The 19,977-nt window shown below is 41.0% G+C and overlaps 1 protein-coding gene across 2 annotated transcripts in view; it reads right to left on the bottom strand.

Annotated features, from left to right (window-relative positions):
- Positions 1-7,719, bottom strand: part of SH3BGRL2 (SH3 domain binding glutamate rich protein like 2) — a 76,554-nt gene extending 68,835 nt beyond the window's left edge. Inside the window, exon 1 of one of the 2 annotated variants that reach the window (XM_071218575.1) lies at positions 7,503-7,719. In XM_071218575.1, coding sequence (XP_071074676.1) covers positions 7,503-7,511 — 9 coding nt within the window. In that variant the 5' untranslated portion in view covers positions 7,512-7,719. Of the gene's footprint in view, positions 1-7,117; positions 7,457-7,502 lie in introns of those variants that run through there. The other variant, XM_004450578.5, reaches the window with a different exon arrangement.
- Between the last annotated feature and the right edge of the window lie 12,258 nt (positions 7,720-19,977).

Raw genomic sequence — 19,977 nt, 5'->3', positions numbered from 1 at the left:
TCCAATACCATTAAACTGGCCTCTTAAGCAAGCCATCAAATTGGGTGTCCCTTACTCTCAGCCATCCATTCCAAAAGTCACTGGATTCAGGATGGCAAAAAGCCACTTCTAGATTCGGGCCACCATGAGGAAGGGGAAAACGCACCTGGAAGAAACCCCTGCCCTCAGCCACTGCCAACATTCCACTTCCTGCTTCAGAAGCTCTGAAGCGATGCTGGCAGAAGGCCCACAGCAAGGCGGACACTCCCGACGTACACCCAGCCCTGTCCTTCCAGGTCCAGGGGCTCTGCCAGACCTGAGCCAGCCCAACAGGGCCAGGGCCCCTCAGGAATAAGCTATACTGATAACAAAGAGAATCAGATCCAGGGGCCCAACCAAGTTGGTCCAGAGGCTCGGGGTCCTATTTGCCTGGAATCTGTCATGAGTTCAGAAGGGAAACATTCAACTAAGTGCTTTTTCTAGGTTGATTTCTTTTTAGAGCTTGGGAGAAAAAATCAAATATGAGAGCAGTAACAAAACTAACCCTTAGATTACCACGCCCAGCTCCTGAACAACTAGCCAGTGTAGCAGGTAACCAATTAAGAGAGGGGACAGAATAGAAACGCTGCACGCCTCAAATCAGATCACTCAGTCGCTAGCTGGTAAAGGTTCAATCCCCAGTCCCTTCCTCTCTATCCCCACTCTCCTAGCCATCCTGACTACACCTCACAAACTAGGTAAGCGTGGTACATACGTGTATCACTATCAGCCTAAAAAACACTCAACAGAAGAGTTCGAGGACATGTTCTTAAACTACAACTAGAAAGAAAACCAATAAAAGACAGTTAGTTGTACATAATCAAACGTGGAAAATTTCTCTTATGTCAATGAGCATTTACCATTTCACAGAAAGAAGCAAATTTATCATTAAATTGTCCAATTTGAACATTGAGTATCATGGCCAGATGGTATAATATAAAATTAATCACAGATAAATAATGGATAGAGGAATGTAATTTAAATTAGAATACCAAGTTTATAACTAACACTGCAGCTAAAATAACACACATTAAAGTGGTCCCAGCTGGAAAAAATGCTGAAATCTGAAAGGGTCTCTCCTTCTGAGTTTAGAAGCTGGAGAGCAATTTTTTTTTAATTGATATTTAACAGCTAAACTAATCACTTGTTGATCTCTCTTTTAATTTCTACATTTCAAAATAAAATATTTTAAACTTCTATTCTTAATGGCCAGTAAGTCATGCTAATAGTCATTTTTAAAAGTGAAGCATTCACTAAGAATCTAGACTTTTTCTACTTTATCCCCCATTCCTAACTTTACTGAAAATTTTTTAAAAAACACAATTCATTTCAGACACTTTTATAAGTTAATCCGGAAAAATGTCTAAAGAAGAAATATTCTTTAGAGTTAGTATCTCCAGTGCTTCCAGTTAAACTGTTGATTTTCCACAGTAGTTGTTTTCCTTTTCTGTTCTGGGCAAAAAAAAAAATTGAAAAGTACAGAAAAAACAAGACTCATGTAGTCTTATATTCCAGCAATATGGCAACAACCTTACACTTCATATTATAAATATTTGTCCAAATTTAGTTTCCTCAAATAGACTGAAATGCTCATTTATAGTGTTCTAATGCACATGGATAAAAATCCCCAAAATTCATTTTTTTAAAAAAAGTCCATACCCTTGATTATATTTACAAGCTAAAAATATTGTAAAGTAGGAAAAACATGCCAAAGTTGGTTAAAATTACAACAAACGAGAAAAACTGAGATCAGGTCTTCACTTGGGATATTGCTAAATCTCCCTTTCCAGCAATAGACCTTAACTAGATATCATAATTCCATATAATTGCATAGCTACCTGATGACTTTAAGATTCAAGACATTTGTCCAAAACACCATCAGTCTTTTTTTCCCCAACCCTCACCTTGCATGCCTTCCCAGCCTGACCTCCCATTCAACCACAAGCTTCTGCTAATTACTTCCTGTATGCTCCTCCCACTTCCCTAACCTTGCTCCCCATTCTCAGCAGCCCATCAGCACTGTTTCTCATCAGGGGCACCACTTGAGTTTGGATGGGGCAGTTCTCTGTGAGGGACTGTCCTGCACACTGCAAGATGTCTAGCATCCCTGGCACTGCCGTGTTCCCATGGCATGACATTGCCCACAGTTGAGAACTTCTGCCTTAGAAGCTTTGGAGCCACTCATCCACCTAGGTTTGACTTGGGGTCCTACCAACTACTGAACACGATCTCAAACAGGTCAGTTACCTTTAGCTTCTTCATCTGTAGAATGGAAATAAATAACTACCTTACCATGTGGCTCTGAGAACGTAGTAAGTTAAAGATCCTAAAGAACCCAAGCTCACTCACTTCTGACATTAAAACATGCATAGGAATTAATGCCCAGTCTGTTCTACATGATCACATCCTGATTTCAAGTAGCCTTGGAACTCTTTTTCCAGGCTTCTTTACACAGTGAAACTTGAATGACTACATTCTGTGGGGATGCAACCCCTTAACTGGTAATTGCATGTTTAAAATAGTTACAAATCATACAAAGCAGTATGGCATGCATTTTACAGTTGCTAAGATCAAGACTACTCAGCGCAACTTCACTGTGTTTCCCCTCTACCTCCGCCCTCACCTGCAAGCATAGCTGCAGCCGTGGGCAGAGTTCCCTGTTTCTGAAACCCTTGCTTCCAATTTCTTTCCAGCGAGGCTGTCCTCTACAGCATCCAGGAATATGCTGTTGCCTAGCTCATTACCCTGCAGCAAGGAATAACCCCCAAAACCAGCATCAGTCTTCATTCTCCCTGATTTAATGATTTTCATTTTAAGTATTTGGACTGGAGATGGTCAGCACAAATTTATGCTATAAGGGTGGAGTCTACATGTATCCTCCTGACCATGATACACACACCTGGCACCTAACAGAACCTAACACAGAGCCTGGTACATAGTAGGTTTCAATGATGGTGAAATGAATGTATGAATAATAGCATGAATGAATGCATTCAGAAACCAGGAAACCTTGTTTTCAAACCAAATCTCAGTTCTGCTCTGACATATGACTTTAGGCCAAACCACTTAAACTCTGTGCACAAGTTTCCTTCTCTGTAAAATGAGGTGGCCAAACTTCACTAGAAAAATTATTTTCAGTTTCTTTCTTTTAGCCTCAAAACTGAGCCCAGGAACTTTAATGAGGAGTGAAAGACTGAGGAATTTTCCTCAAGGCAAGCAGGGAAGTAAAAATTTTTCTTCAATCACACACCTGGGTCCCCCTCCCTATCAGATAGTCCCTTGTTCCCTGGAGGACAAAAGGTTCCAGGCACCAAACAAGCTGCAGATACTGAAGACATCTAAGAAGTGCTGAGCACGGGAGTTTGTTTGTTATCGCTGGCTTCTTTCAGAGACTCAGAGTCTACTCTCCTCAAACAAGTCCAGAGGGGCCTCAAGATTGCCCACCCCTTCCATTTAAAGCACCTCCCTTTCCAGCCTGAGCAAGGTGGGCTTATGCACCCCTTCCCAAGCTCCAAATCTAACCCAGTTCCTCCCCCAGCCATCTGCCTAAGGCTTCCACATGCATATTTTATGATTTTTGGCACATTTCCTCCTTATCTGACATCCTGCAATGCATCTCCCTACCACCTGTATTATTTCTATCTCTGGTAAGAATGTTCCTGAAAAAGGCATGTGTCCTAGGGATGTCCTTTAGCTTTACCAGTTGATCTTATCTCCCCACCTGGGGTATGAATTCCTTGGGGACAGAAACTACACCCTCTATTTTCCTACAAGAGACCAAGAATAGAGCTCAGCAACCAAAAGACTCTTAGAAAATACCTGTTGAATAAACGAATGAAGAAATTGACTGACATCAATGTTTTCAAATGAAAAAGTCATATTAACCTGCTTTGTGGGCAAAGTTACCAGGACATCCCCATCGGATGTACACCCAAAATAAACTAAATTTTCAAATGGCATTTCTATCACTATTACATTCTTAGAACTGAAATAAAATGTCTTTCACTACAATATAAATGACAGCAACATTATCAGCTGCATAAGAAGTTTCATTTTCAGGTATACATAGCAAAATAACGTGGCATCATTTTCATTTCCTAGTAAAAGCATACTTCTTTGGCACCTGGGGAATAAAAGGGCATCACCCTTGGTGTTAGTTATTACAACTACCACTATTATATACTGAAGATGGAGAGCTTGGGGAAATCAGAAAAGATATGAGGATCTTCTCTAAACAGATTGCTTATTTAAATCTATTGCTGTTTGTGGCAGAACATCATCTTGGAACCACTGAGACCTACTTGCTAAATCGAATTCTAATCATATTCTGTTGGGGACTGAACAATGTCCCCCACAAAAGACATTTTCAGGTCCCAAACCCTGGCCCTGGAAGTGTGAACACATTTGTAATATAGGGCCTTTGAAGATGTTATCAGTTAAGGTGTGCCCAAACTGAATAAGGGTGGGCCTTAATTCAGTACCACTGAAATTCTTACAATCAAAGGAAATTAGACATGGAAGAAGCCACATGGAGCAGCCAGAAGCTGGGAGTCGATGGAACCCAGAAGAGAAAGGAGAAGATGCCACCATGGGCATTGCCATGTGACAGGAAAGCCAACGAACCGAACCCCAAAGAATGCTGGTCAGCCAGAAAATGCCAACCCCAGAGGAAGCAAGCCTTCTGGCCTCTGAAACCATGAGCCAATAAATTGCTGCTGTTAAGCCAAGGCACAGTATGGTTTTGTTTTAGCAGCCGGGAAACTAAAACACATTCCTTCTTTGGTGATTTAATAAACTTCAGCTAAAACTAAACTGACTTTCAAACAAATAAAATTATTTGTTTTCCCATATGCTTGCTGGTAGAGAGGTTGGGCACCGAAAAAAACAGTGCTCATGGTCAATAAGACACTGCAGGGGAGAAAATATTATGTGGTTAGCATCCCAATCTTTTATAGCAATGTCATCAAAGCCTCATATATAGCTAAATACTATAAGCTCCATTAACCTCCCCAACTCAATAGATGACATAAATGACTTATTATTTCTTAGAATAATCATTCTATTCTTATTTACAAGCATAAACATAACATCATCAAAAGTATCAAAATTACATTTTTACAGGAAAACTGAGTAGTGATATAGGAGATAATATTATAATTTGGGAGAGTCCATAAATGATTGTCTGAGACCTGAAAAGACTGGTTCTTCAAACAGCAGACCAATAAAATAGATAATTAGTTTTATGGGCTATATATAAGTATGTGGTAACTGAATACATCTTCCAGCTCAAATCAAACCATGTCAGAACACATACTGCCAGGTGGGGCACTGGTGGGACCTGGACATCACAGTAAAATGTCCTAGAAAAATAACATATTCACCTTGAGGCTGATATGTATAACGTTAAAGCAAAAGAAGCTGTAATGAGGATTTACCCAAATTTACCCAAATGATGACATCAAAGCATTTCAAAGTCAGAGTGTAATTGAGAGTTTATTCATCAAAATCCTTCATTTTACAAAAGAGACACTGAGACAGAGGTGGAGTGCCACTAAAACTTAGGTCTCTTAACTCTAGCTTCATTTGCAAAACATATTACTTTAAAAATTAAAAAGGTACAAGGTAGGCAGGCAACACACATCTGTTAATAGTACAGATTGCAGGGTTCCAGAACTACCTTGATATACTACCTACTGACAGGTTCAGTCAACTAATTTTCTCAAGTGGTGACTCTGACTTTCCAAAGTAGCCTTGGCTTAACACTTTAAAGCATCCTTTCACAATCAATACAATTCTATAGGAAAATTACTGAAGCATGCAAGTTGAAGGTGAAACCAAAAACTTTCTTTCATTCTCATTAAGGTGTGCATTGAAAACACATGTCTAGCCATGAAACAGTATGGATTTCCAAACATAAAATGTAGTTTGGGGGAGGGAGGGGAGGCGGGTATCTATAAAAGGCAGGTATGACTAAGCAACCACAAAAAACTACAACTAGAACCACCAAAAACTATCTATTGGGAGACAGACGACCAGCCTTGCCGACACAGACAGATACCGTGGAGTTCCCCACCTATTCTTCCTAAAGCAATGGGAGGTTTTTGTATTACAGTGTAGGCTTCTGTTTAAACCTTTTAAGCCCAAAGATTTGCAAACAGTTTTTTATTCCACCCCACCCATTTTGGGACAATCTGAGCTGCTGGGCAGGAAAGTGGCCAGACCAGGTTGTAAGCAAGCCGTATTGCACTTTTTGATGTATTTGATTATATAGTTCATTAAGGAATGTCTTAAATCTATATTTTAATTCTTAGCTAAGGAAACTAAATCTCAATAATCATGCTATTTCTGGCTATTTAACTTCTTTTCCCTAAAAAAAAATTTTTCTAAAAATTAAAGAGCATCCACCAGTCAACTTAAAAAATTAAGTGAATAGATCACAGTTTATACACTCCCAAGATGAAATTTACCACAGTACTACGAGGGGAAAGAAAACAAACACACACATTTACATAAAGATGTAAAAATATTGATAAGACACTAGGCAAAAAAAGTGACACTTAAAAAACCGTGCCAGGACAAACCTGGTTTACCTTTCTCTTGGCGCAGGTGAAACTACAGAAATGTATTTGGGGTGGGGTAAGCACAGGTGAAGCGCAATCCCCAGCTAAATTTGTTTCGTTCTGGAGTTAGGTTAGCAAGCCAAGCTACTGAAGAAACTCTGGTGCAAAAAATAACCAAGGTGAACATCCCCAAACCGGGGAAATTAAGCACTACGGGAAGCAGGACACCCGAAGCTCTCGGACAACACCATACCCAAATGCCTGAACCACACATCCAGGAGCCATGGGTTTCCATATTCTCCTGCAGCGCTTTCTCCCTCTCAGGCCCCGCAGAATGGGCATGGGGGTGAGTCGGGGTCCCCCAGCCCATTTCACTGGAGTCCCAAATGATGGATCACCTACTCCGCGCGGGCTCCAGCTGCAGGACGCTCGGCGCGCCGAGACGCTCAAGGGCGACTGCCGGGCGCCTCCCGCAGGACCCGCGCCCCCTGCCCCGGCAGCCGCGCCCCCAGCCAGCGGCCGGCCCCCGCCGCGCTTACCGCCACAAAGCCGGAGGAAGAGGCGATGAACACACGGATGACCATCCTCTCGAAACCCCGGGACGGACCCTGTGCCCCCGGGGGTTCCGGGCTGGCCGGGGCGCAGAGGTAGAATCCGGCTTGGAGCCGCCGCCTCCGCCCTGCACGGCTCCCGTCGGGGAAGATCTCGGGGATCTGGCTCCCTCCCTCCCGCCGGATCCGCAGATAAAAGCCCTGCACTGCCCGGCCGCCCGCAGGGGCGAGGAGGAGGAGGGAGCCGGCTGTGGGGCGTGATGGGAGTTGTAGTTTCCGTCTCTACCCGAGTTTCCTCCAGCCCCCTCCTTACTGCGGGTCCATCCTGTTACCACGCAGGTGGCTGGAGAGCAGCCAAGGGACCAGAAAGTACCTGAGCCATGGGGCGGCGAGACTCGCGAGAGGAGGAAAAAGAAAACTAGGCAAAAGGTGTTGGTTCAAAGTGCAGCCTTGGGTTCTGTCTTGTGGTTTGCTGGTCAGAGCATCCCCACCGAGAGAGGCGTCTACGGCTCGGTTGCGCCGCGGAGACCCGTAGGGTCAGAGCGGCCTGCACAGTCCGCGGCCAGCCGGGTGGGCTGGGCGGGGTTCTCAGGTGGCGGCGGCGGTGGGGCTGGACTTTGTTTTCCCAGCAGCTCTAGAGATTGCAGAAAAGTGATCTTTTAGGTAAATGAGAGGTTTTCTTTTTTTCAGCAGACGCAGAAAATTAAAAACCGATATTTTTTCTTAGCAAAACTGTAATTGTAGTTGAAAAAGTAAATACCGAGAGAAATTAGAATCCTTCTATCAACATTGGAAATCAGGACCCCACCCGCCCCAACTACACAATGGCTTCGCCTCTGTGCACCTAATGTTTACAATTGAGCCAAATCTGTGTCTTTTTCAAAATTGCTGCACATTCCAATGCAGTCTCCCAGGAGGCTGCTGTTAAATAAAAAGCTTTTATGTAGTTGCTAATAGTTTAGGAATAGTTCTTTAGCCAGTGTTTTGTATTTGACAAAAGTGCAAGCCTCTTGTGGTTTTGTGCAAATGAACCGGTTTTCCCCCTAGTACTGTATTTACTTTCTTCCTTTCAGCAGGGGAGTTTAGCAGAGTTCTGGGAACAATGTTAATTATTAGTTCTAAAAGAAAGAAATCAGATTATGAGGTCTCTGACCCGTTGGTCAGTTTCTTGCACAAATACTAAGCATTTTGGAGAATTTTTTTAACAGCAATTTTGAATATTTCAAGTTCATAACTTTCCTATTGCTTCTATTAAGTCTTTTCTGTGGCTCTTTTTAAATTTAGGACAATAAAAAAATAAAAGCTTAATGGGACATTATTTCTTTTTTTTATGTAAAGATTTATTTTTTATTTCTTTCTCTTCCCGCCGCGCCCCCCCCCCCCCCCCCCCCCCCCGTTGTCTGCTGTGTTCATTTGCTGCATGTTTTTTCTTTGTCCGCTTCTGTTGTTGTCAGCGGCCTCCCATGTGGTAGGCGGACGCCCTAACAACTGGGCCAAGTCTGCTTCCCAGGACATTATTTCTAAACATTTAAAAATATTAAATGTGATTAATATCTTTGCAAAACTCATAGAGTCAGAATCTAGAACATGGGTTTATGAGGGGTCAAGGTGGCAATAGGAGTAGAAAGTTAAGGCTTAAAATGTACAGGATTCCTATCTGGAATGATGGAAATGTTTTGTTAATGGTGGTGATGGTAGCATGACATTGTGAACACATTAGCAGCACTGAAATTTATATCTGAGTATGATTAAAAGATTGTATGTATGGCAACAGAATAAATTTTTTTAAAAATCCCTGGGATTACACTACCCAGTGGACCTAAGTTAAACCATGGACTTTAATTAATAACAAAATTATTTAAAATATGCTATCATTAATTGTAACAAATATTTCACACCAATGCAAGGTATTGGTAGTAGTGTGGTATATAGGAATCCAGGATTTTATTGCATGATCTGTAAGCCTACAGCTTCTCCAAACAAAGGAACATATATGCAAATGTACTTTAATTTTGTTACTATAAATGTGGAAATGTTTATAAAATATAATTTTCTTGAAAGTAGATACCATGTTTCCTGTGTAAATGCAAGTCTCTATAAAAAGTCAGAATCGGCTGCAGACTTGGCCCAGTGGTCAGGGAGTCCGTCTACCACATGGGAGGTCCGCGGTTCAAACCCCGGGCTTCTTTGGCCTGTGTGGAGCTGGCACACGCACAGTGCTGATGGGCACAAGGAGTGCCCTGCCATGCAGGGGTATCCCCCGTGTAGGGGAGTCCCACGCACAAGGAGTTCACCCCGTAAGGAGAGCCGTCCAGCACAAAAGAAAGTGCAGCCTGCCCAGGAATGCTGCCGCACACAAGGAGAGCTGACACAACAAGATGAGGCAACAAAAAAACACAGATTCCCGTGCCGCTGACAACAACAGAAGTGGACAAAGAAGACACAGAAAACAGACAACCGGGTAGGGGGCGGGGGAAGGGGAGAGAAATAAATTAATAAATAAATCTTTAAAAAAAAGTCAGAATCTTCTTCATTTAGGAATTATTCAGCTATGAAGATATAGTTTAACTCAAAGAACAGCCCCCCTTTGTACAGCCTGCTCTATGAAAGGTACCAGAATGGATAAAAATTGAGTAACACATGTCCTGCTTTAGTTTGCTAAAGCTGCTGGGCACAAAAGACCAGGAATGGGTTGGGTTTATAATAGGAATTTATTAGGGTAAAATCTTACAGTTCTGAGGCTGTGAAAATGTCCAAATCAAGGCATCATCAGAGATGCTTTCTCACCAAGGTTAGCTGCTGACAGATCCTGGACTCCTGCCACATGTCAAGGCAAAATGGTAGTCTGCCAGTCTATCTCTCCTACTCCTCTACCTTCTCCTACCTTCTCAAATTCTCCCCACACTCAGCTGTGGGTGATCAAGAACATGGCAGGGCTCTATCTCTTCAGCTCAAGCTGCTCTGTAGGCCTAGGCTCTCAGGGGTCTCTTTCTGTGCCTCTGTGATCCATTTGTTCCAGGCTGTGGCCTCTCTCTCAGCCTCTTGGGGTTTCTCTGTTTTTCTGCATCTGTAGGAGATCCTGGAGTCTGCTCTCACATGGCAGGGTCAAAAGGCAGGCAGCCTTTCTCAGGGTGTTTCTGCTTTCAGTTCTCAGTTTATATAAGACTCCCACAAGAGAGTGGCAATCTAACCTGTGTCACTCCTCCTTGTCACTCCAATCAAAGGCCCTAAAGCAATCTAATCAACAGTGATCTAGTCAAAAGTACCTTAACTGAAACTAATGCAATCAAAGAGTCCCACACCCACAGAATTGGATTAGTTCAAAGAACATGATCTTTTCTCAGTTTCACAAAATTTCAGACTGTCACATGTCCTTATCCAACAGAGTGCCTATTGTTCAGCAAAAATTAAAGACAGGTACAAAAATAGTTACAGAATAAGACACTGTGCCAATAGAGTGCTGTAGAGATATAAAGGAAAGGAGAAAAGGTGGCCTTTTAGAAGGGACTTTAAGGTGAGTAGGATTTCAACTGGCAGAGAGGGTGTGCGGAGTGAGAACATATAGCATGTGAGAGGAGAACAACAAGGAGTTAGTTTGGCTTCAGAGTGGGAATATGAGGGATATGGTAGGAGACAATGCTGGAAAAATAGGTTTGAATGAATGTAGCAATGGATTCTCCCTGGTTTGTCTGCCCAGCACCTTGACCGTTTCTGGGATCTCTTCCTGACTCTCATCCAAGATGTTATAGGGGTACTATGCCACAGCCGTGTTCATACAGGAAGACTCAACCTCCTGGCCAAAGCTCATTGGTCTAGAGGTAAGCACCCCACCCAAGCAAGGTCCATCAACATCCCAACCCTAAGGATTTGGAATTGGGACTGGGAGAGAGGAAACTTTCCCTAGCCTGACTTGTGACATGGAAACTCAGCACTTTCAGAAACCATGTCCCAACATGAGAACCAAAGAAGCCAATCAGTGGGAAGAGAACAAAAAACCAGATGTGTAAAGGGTGGCAAAGATAAGTGTCAGACAGAATCCTGATAATGCTCTAATCCAGGGGTCCTCAAACCTGGGGGTCAAATCTGGTCAGCTGTCTGTTTTGTAAATAAAATTTTATTGGAATACATTCCCTTATGTATTGTCTGTGGCAGAATGACACAGACCATGTGACCCATAAAGCCTAAAATGTTGCTATCTGGCTTTTTAGAGAAAAGTTCTCAATTGCCATTTATGGTTCAAATCTGTTTCTATATCCCTGCTCTTGAGGTCTGTGTGATATCCCTGTATCCGTATCATAAATTCCTCATCTTGCTTGAGCTGGTTTGAATGACTTTCTCTTTTTTATCACCAAAAGTATACTGAGAAATTTGTACTTAATTTGTAAGCAATCTGAAGAGAGAACAATGTGATCAGAAGTATACTTCAAGAGGATTAGTCTAGTAATAAACAGGTCCAATTTTTCTGCCCTGCTTGTGTGCAGGATAAAGTGTGGTTACAATCCTGGAACCCACCATGACCAGTGTGACGGGGAACCAGAGTTTGTGAACAAAGTGGTGACCAAGAATAGAAAAGCAATCTGGAATATGAGCTACAGGTCCAAGATCAACACCAGGGTATGATACCACAGACAGGATAAGATGCTGATCTGACAAGTAAGGTCTGCAGGTAGGGCAGGTGACTGAAACTTGAAGACAGGACTCAGGAAACTGAGTAGGTCATTAAGCTTTAGGGAAGTTGCTCTTGCACTACCTAAGACTCAATCCCCCTTGGAAGCCATGATAGACCATCTGGCTTGAGTGTTTTAAAGCAGGAGTTCTTAGCCTTTTTTTTTTTTTTTTTTTTTGGTACAAGGGCCCTTTGGCAGTCTAATGAAATCTGTGGCCCCTTTCTTAAAGAAAAAATGAGTTTCTAAATGCATAAAATAAAACACATAGTACAAAGGAAAACAGTTATCAAAAGTGTATTGAGGAAGCAGACTTGGCCCAATGGATAGGGTGTCCGTCTACCACATGGGAGGTCCACGGTTCAAACCCTGGGCCTCCTTGACCAGTTTGGAGTTGGCCCATGCACAGCGCTGATGCGCCCAAGAAGTGCCCTGCCACTCAGAGGTGTCCCCCTCGTAGGGAGCCCCACGCACAAGGAGTGCGCCCCGTAAGGAGAGCCGCCCAGGGTAAAAGAAAATGTAGCCTGCCCAAGAATGGCGCCACACACACGGAGAGCTGACACAAGATGACACAACAAAAAGAAACAGATTCCCGGTGCCGCTGATAAGGATAGAAGCAGTTACAGAAGAACACAGCAAATGGACACAGAGAGCAGACAACTGGCGGGGGTGGGGAAAGGAAGGGGAGAGAAATAAATAAAAAATAAATCTTTAAAAAAAGAAGTGTATTGAGGGGAGCAGAAGTAGCTCAAGGAGTTGAGCACTTGCTTCCCATGTACAAAGGTTGAGGTTAGAACCAGTACTGCCTAAAAACAAAACAAACAAACAAACAAATGAAAAAGCCAACTCTCAGTGGGGAGTAGATGTAGCTCAGTGGTTGAGTCCCTGCTACCCATGTATGAGGCCCTGGATTCAACCCTGGTACCTCCTTAAAAAAATATATTGATAAAGTGTTATCAAAATATTAAACAAATAAATTTGTGATCTAGCAATATATATGCTTCTTTATTATGTATCAAATAACCATGATTTTGAAGTAGTAATAGGAAAAATAAAATTTTGAATCATTTGCAATGATTGTAAAATATGAAAATACCTGTGATTTCTATTGGTGACAAAGTCACAAGTGCTGCTGCTATTATAGTGGTGTGTAGACTATGTTCATAATTGAAGGCATTGCTAAATATCAGTTAGAGTTTAGTGAAAATATAAAGATGCAATTTTTTTGGTCAAGTTCATGGACCCCCTAAATTCTATCCACAAATCTCTTGAGGGAGGGGGGGCATTCAAAAACCCCAAGTTAAGAAACCATGAGGTCTGACTATGTCCAAATATGTAGAAGCCTGTGAATTTTCCTAAGGAGAAAGTGTAGAAAGAGACAAGGAGTCATGAAACGACCCTTGGAGAACTACTATATTTATGAATCAGAAAGAGAATAAAGGAAAAGAGTGGAGAAGCAGTCTGAAAGTTAAAAAACAAAACAGTACAGTATTACAGAACCCAAGGGAAAACTTTAAGTTTCAAGAAATAGAGAGTAAGTAAGAATGTTACTCCATCTGGAAGTAATAAAAGATGATAATGAAAATGGAACCTTTGAGTTTGTCAGTTAGGCAAGCAGCCTGAGTTCAAATTCTGGCTTTGCCGCTTAGACAAATTGGGTCACCTCTCTAAGCCTCAGTTTTCTTGTCTGTAAAATGAGCACAAATAATGCCTATCACCCAAGATTATTATCTTATTAGTAGTAGGTTAGGATATTGTCTAAGTCATGACTTCTAGTGTTTATCAGTCCACAGCTTTTCTAGAGGAAACTCCCAATTCACCCAGCCACAGCTCTTTGGAACACACCTGTGTGCTTGCCCCAGCATGATTTATTGCAGCTTGAAAGTACCTTATGACATATATGGCCAGGCTAAAAATACGTATATATGCTCCCCCATCAAATTCCAAATTTTAGAAATTTACAGTAGGAAAATTGAAAGACTGAGGCAGTTAGCAGTAGGAGCATAAAAGAAAGGATGCATGGAGCAAGCTGTTGGGTCTAAGGTACACTTGAGCTTTGTGGCAATGAAAAAACTGAAATTATGGGTAAGCAGAGAAAGACTTTCAGTGGCAAGAGCTGAATGGAGCCATTATGTAGTGAGAAGCAGAGACACTAAAAAGGAGGCTGATGGCTCTTTTACTTCCAGTCTGTTCCCATGATTCCAGGTCTACCACAGTTCCTGTCCTTGAATAACTATCCCAATGTATCTGTTTAATAACACCCCTCCTCTAATTTGAGCTGGGTAAAGGGGGTCTCTCCCTGGCACTCATACAATCCTGCCCAGAATATCAATGTAAAGCATGGATAGTAAATTATGTCCCTTTAGGGGTCAGACAGGAGGTGAGGAAGAGCCAAGGGCAGGTGCATTCACATGGTGTGAGGGGTGGGTATCATAAGAACAGAAATAAACTGGACAGTGTGTCCTGTTCTGATTTTTTAGTTGTTTACTTGATTGTCAAAACCTTAGACCACTCAGCCAAAACCATCTTCTGGGTTACCATTGTAAACCACTGGGCCCAATGTTTGGCTCCCAATAAATCAATAAGCACTAGCTGTTATTATCATGAGGGTCGATTATTATTGCAGACCTTTGTGAGAGCACTTCCAGTAAGGGATGGCAACAGAAACCAGATTGCAGTGGCTTAAGGAGTGATGGCTGATGAGGCAGTAGAGGCAACAGCACAGGCTCTTTTATTTGGAAGTTGAGAATGATGGCAAGGGTGGAAGCTTGAAGGGGAATCAGAACATAAACATCCTTCATGAAGGTTTACTTATGGATTAAATTAAGGAGAGCTCCTTTAAGCAGTCTGGGGCCTCAATTGCCCAGATTTCAGGATGGAATTGAATCTGATTGATAATTTTGTTCTGGCAGGATTGCCTTGTTGTTGTTGTTGTTTTTCATAATAGTGTTTATTTACTTAGAGCAGTTATAGGTTTATTGGGGGAAAAAAAGGTGGAAAGTTTAGAGTTCCTATGCTCAGGCACACACACATGCTCACACACAGAATGCCCTGTTCTTAAAAGCACTTAAATTAACACTCTCTGGCTCCCCAAGATTCAACTTTTGATAGCCACCACCTTTCACCATCACCGTGCCATTTGCCTCTCACAATCCCTGCCCTGTTCCAAGAGAATGGTCCTCCAAAAGCAGAGTCTGAACATTTGGCTGTTAGTAGGTGGCAGATTTGTAGGAGAGGTGGATATGAGCCAAGGAGCAGAGAGCTGGTAGAGAGGCTAAGGGCCTGGGTTTCAGTATTGGACCTGGAGTCATGTCACAGCTGTGTGACCTTGGGCGGGCTATTTAACTTGCCAATACCTCATCTTCCTCATCTGTTTATTAAAGACACTAACAGTACATGTCTCATAGTATCATTGGAGGGATTTGTGAAGATAATGTATATAAAGTGCTGCTTTGCACAGTACACATAGTATGGAGTAATAGCTATTATTAGTCATGCAGAATAAATCAGGGAACTGCCTGTATTTTCATAAGCACTTGAATTCCATAAATATTTCTGCCTTATGTCTGTGATTTTTAACTTCCTAAATGACAAGGATCTGGTTTGTGTAAGCCATGTTCTGTTAAAGTATTTAACAAAATCTTTTCATGTTAATGAAGTTTATAAGCTATACTTAAGATAAAACAAATATTCGTGAAACAAAGCTGCAGGAAATTTAAATAATGCCAGTTTAAATTTTATAGTAAGGGAATTCTCCACTGCTTTATGTTGCTTCGTCAGACAGATTCTGTCTTTTATTGATAAAAGAAAATTTTGATTAACAGGAACCATACTAACTGTGACAGTTTGAGATTATTTTTTGTGAATCCCCAAAAGAGAAAGATTTTATTTTTAAAATAATCTATTCCTCTGTGTGGGATGCTCTTTGATTATGTCAGGCTCAGTTGAGGGGCCCTTGATTAGATTGTTAGGATTGCTTTGAGAGCTTTCTTTGATTCATCCATGTCAGTAGGGCATGACTCAGGTTAAGTCCCCAACCTCTTGGTGGATCTGATCTTAAATGGAAACACTCGAGATTGGCACACCAGAAGAGAGAGCTCTGTCATTTTTGATCATGTGGCTCCCAGAAAAGTTGAGGCATTCACCTGGTAATTTGCAGCTGACCTTGGGAAGAGACCAGAACAGCTGAGGAGGTCTGAAAAGAAGTAGCCCTATGCCAGGAGGGAGAGGAAGCCCTGAGAGATAAGCCCTATGCCAGCCTACAGCCGAGAGAGAGGAAGCCCAGAAGGGAAGGCTGAAACTTTGCAGAGATTAGCTACCATCTTACTTCAACATGTGGCAAGACACTTTGGTAAGAAAGCATCCTTGAATCAGACTCTTTAGGGTCTTAAAACTATGAGCTTCTGCCCTAAATAAGTATCCTTTATAAAAGCTAACAGATTTCTGGTACTTTGCATCTGTACTCCTTTAGCAGACTAATACAATTACCAATCCCTGAATTAGACGGAACGTTCAGCACTCATGTTTAAGGATTGGAAGCAAATCATAAAGATTCGAATTAGACTTGAAACCAATATCTAGGATATATTCTTAAATCAATTCACATTCAACACAACCAACAGTGTTCCCTGTCCTCTCTGATAGGAGGAAACACTTTCATTTCCCCAGTGCCTTAATCCCAGCAGACCATGAGCAGGGCATCAGGTGGAAGGAAAGGGAATCACACCACCCCCCCATCTTGGAACTATACAAGGAGGCTTCCAGAGCTGCTGGTAACCACATTTCTTTCAGTTATATTCATTCATTATGTACCAGATGCTGTGCTAGTTGCTGAGGATTCTGCACTAAATCAAACCCAGTCCCTATCCTCATAGAGATTATGACCTAACAGGGAAGATGAAAATTGAACATGTTGTTATGGTGTGCTAAATGCATGAAGCGTTTTTTTGTTTTGTTTTTTTAATTTTTGTGTTTTTGTTGTTGTTGTTTAATCTTGTAGGATTCTCCCAGTCAGCTTTTTCTTTGTATAAACTATATAAACATGTTTGTGTGTGTATTCCAAGATTGAATTCTGGGTCAGGAGATGACAGCACCATAGTGAAATGAAGGTTCAAAGTTGATTTTTTTTACTGTGTAATCTTTTTTATAATTATTTTTTTATTTTTAAAGAAGTTTTACTTTACATAAATGTTCCATAAAAAATATGAGGGATTCCCATATGCCCCACTCCCTCCCCTCCCACACTTTCCCTCCTTCATTAGTGTGGTACATTTGTTACAATTGAAGAACCCATATTGAAGCATTGCTACTAACCATGGACTACAGCTTACATTATAGTTTACACTTTGTCCCACAAAATTTTGTAAGTTATGACAAAATATACAATGGCCTGTAACTGTCACTGCAATGTCCTGCAGGACAAATCCAAAGTCCTGAAAATGCCCCCGTATTTCATCTATTCTTCCCTCTCCCTTCCCTCAGAACCTCTAGTGGCCATTGCTTTTATATCAATGATAAGCGTTCTTCCATTGCTATAATAATAATGTCTATAGTAGAATAACAGTAACTCTGCTTTTATCCATTGTTCATTCCCCAATCTTGAGGAATTTGGAATGGTGATGCCCACTCTGCTTCTAACTGAGAGGAGGTTTAGATCCCATGGGGCAGATGGACAGAACTATCTTGCTTGTAGTTGCAGACACTCTCTGTTCCTTGGGATGGTGTTGTCCATCATCTCCTTGTTAGTTGTCCTGGTTGAGTCCAATGAACTGGAGAGTAGGTATTGCAACTCTGCTGAAAGTCAGGTTCAACTAGCACACAGACAAACCAAAGATTTAAGTCTCTGGGAGATACCTTATCAAGTATAGTGTTAATCATGGGTTCAAATAAAAGAGGCCAAAGACCCATGTGTAGAGAACCTATAAATGAGTCTAACTCTGTTACACTGGGTAGTAAAAGTGATTATTTCTTAAATGGTTCCAGGCAACATAAGTTATAGATATTTCCAATTCTCTATAATACTTTTTTGGTTATTGGTTCACTACTTTGTAAATGATTACTATGTTGCAATAAACATAAAATTTGCATTTAGGTTGTGGTTGACTTCTGAAACTGTTTTGATTCCTCATAAATACATTGCTAATGAATTTTCAGAATTCATTATAACTTCTCATTGTGCTAGGTATAAAGGCCATTTAGAATAATTGCCACAAAGGAAACAAGTATAAGAAAAAATATATATACATAATTTCAGAAAATTTAAAAACCAAGTTAAACAAAGTGTTATTATTGTTGTGGTGATTATTTTTATTATTGTTTCTCCTGTGATTTTTGAAGAGTGCACTGAAATGAATTCATGAACATTTGCTTTTGGTACTTTTTGCCAATTTAAGCCATAATGATTTTAAAAATAATAATGAGGTCTTCATATTTAAATTCCTCTACTCTTTCCTAAAAACAAAATGAAGGGAATGAGAAAAACATAGAGCACCTTAGCATTAGATCGCTTCTCCCTTATTCAGAATTTTGAGTCCATCTCTGTCTAGTTCATTCCAAGGCCGCTTAAGATTGCAGATATCACTTGACTTTGGCCTACCCTGCAATGAGAGCCTCTCTGTTCAAAAAGCATCCTTAGAGGGGAAAGCATTTTTACAAGAAGTGGAATTCCATTTAACACTGATGTCAGGGGAAGACTTCTCTATGAAGCAATTCACCATACTCAGAAACCGTGATCTGACTCTGATATCATTACATTTATGAAACATTATATAATGGAACTCTAGTCCTCTCAATGTTAATTGCTCCCTGATTGTAAATCAAGCATATTTGAAAACTTCATTAATTTCTTCTTGCCCCAAGAACAATATAGTATAATGTTTTATTTCAACCACAATTTACATTTTTCCAGAACACACAGCTTTTTAAAAGCCCATTCCTTTCAGTTCAACTTATTCCTGAACACCTGTTACCTATTATCAACATCAAATTTTCTCTCTTTACCAATTTGCATTTCTTTACATTTTTAATAATTATTAAGAAATCATTTCTGAAGACCAGGAAAATGTTAATATGTCCCTGTAATTCTTGAAAGAACCATGACTTTGATAACTATTTAGTAGAGAGAGATATTATGCAATTTTCATTCCACACCACAGCATTTATCACGTTCCTATTATGCACTAGGCATTGTACTTGATGCTGGGAATATGAAGATTAATGAAACAGAGCATGTGTTAGAGATACAATGTAACCATTTTAGTACAAACTGAAGTCCTGGTTAAAAGTATAAACAAAGGTCAGTGAGTGGTTGTGAGAAAACAGTACAGAGAGGCATTGAATATGGATCCTTTGAAAACAACATTTGTAGTATGATGTACAGTTTACTTGCAATATTTATCACCATTATTCCAGTTTTAGATAGTAAAGTTAGACTAAATAATAATTTAGTTAATTAAAATCTCATTAGCATTCACATTCCTATAGTTTGCTACATTTTGCCTCTGTCCCTTGATTAAGAGTAACAGTTTTGTTTAGAGTCAAGGTTGGGGGTGGAAGGTGCTGAAAGAGAGAATTCTGCAGTGCTGAACATCCTAAAACAGAGACAGGTTTCCTGTGTTCAAATCTAGTTCTGTGCCCATATCAGTTGATATATACACATGTTCAAGTCTGGCCAAACCTGTCAAATTTCCAGCAGTACTGACAACATTTGATTGTATCACATAACAAGAAGTCTGGGGAGGTGAATCCAAGTTTAGTGTGACAGTCCAAGAACATCTTCAAAGCCCAGGCTCTGTCCACTTTCAACTCTGCCATCTTTAGCAAAATGACCTTCTTACTTGGGTTTGTTACCCCATGGTTCCAAGATGGCTGCCACAACCTGAAGTATGACATCTTTATACTGTCATCCCAAGTAGGAAGAAAGAAGAAGACAGCAGAAAATGTGCTTTCCACCTATCAAGGAGAGAGACACTTTCCAACAGATCTCCTTATATCTTATTGGTCAGAAATGGGTCACCTGGCTTGGAACATGTGTAAAAGAAAGGAGAACAGAATAACCAAGATTGGTGTAAGTCTGGTATCATTCATCTCCCAGGAACTGGGATTGGGGGCATATTGTCAACCCAAACTGCCAGGGTTCTGCTCAAAAGGAAGACAACAGGGGATGAGTGGCAACAGACAGCAACT

Source organism: Dasypus novemcinctus, chromosome 11, assembly GCF_030445035.2.
Source record: "Dasypus novemcinctus isolate mDasNov1 chromosome 11, mDasNov1.1.hap2, whole genome shotgun sequence".
NCBI classification, from domain to species: domain Eukaryota; kingdom Metazoa; phylum Chordata; class Mammalia; order Cingulata; family Dasypodidae; genus Dasypus; species Dasypus novemcinctus.
Note: the sequence above shows the minus strand (reverse complement) of the source record. Positions and strands in the feature narration are given on the sequence as shown.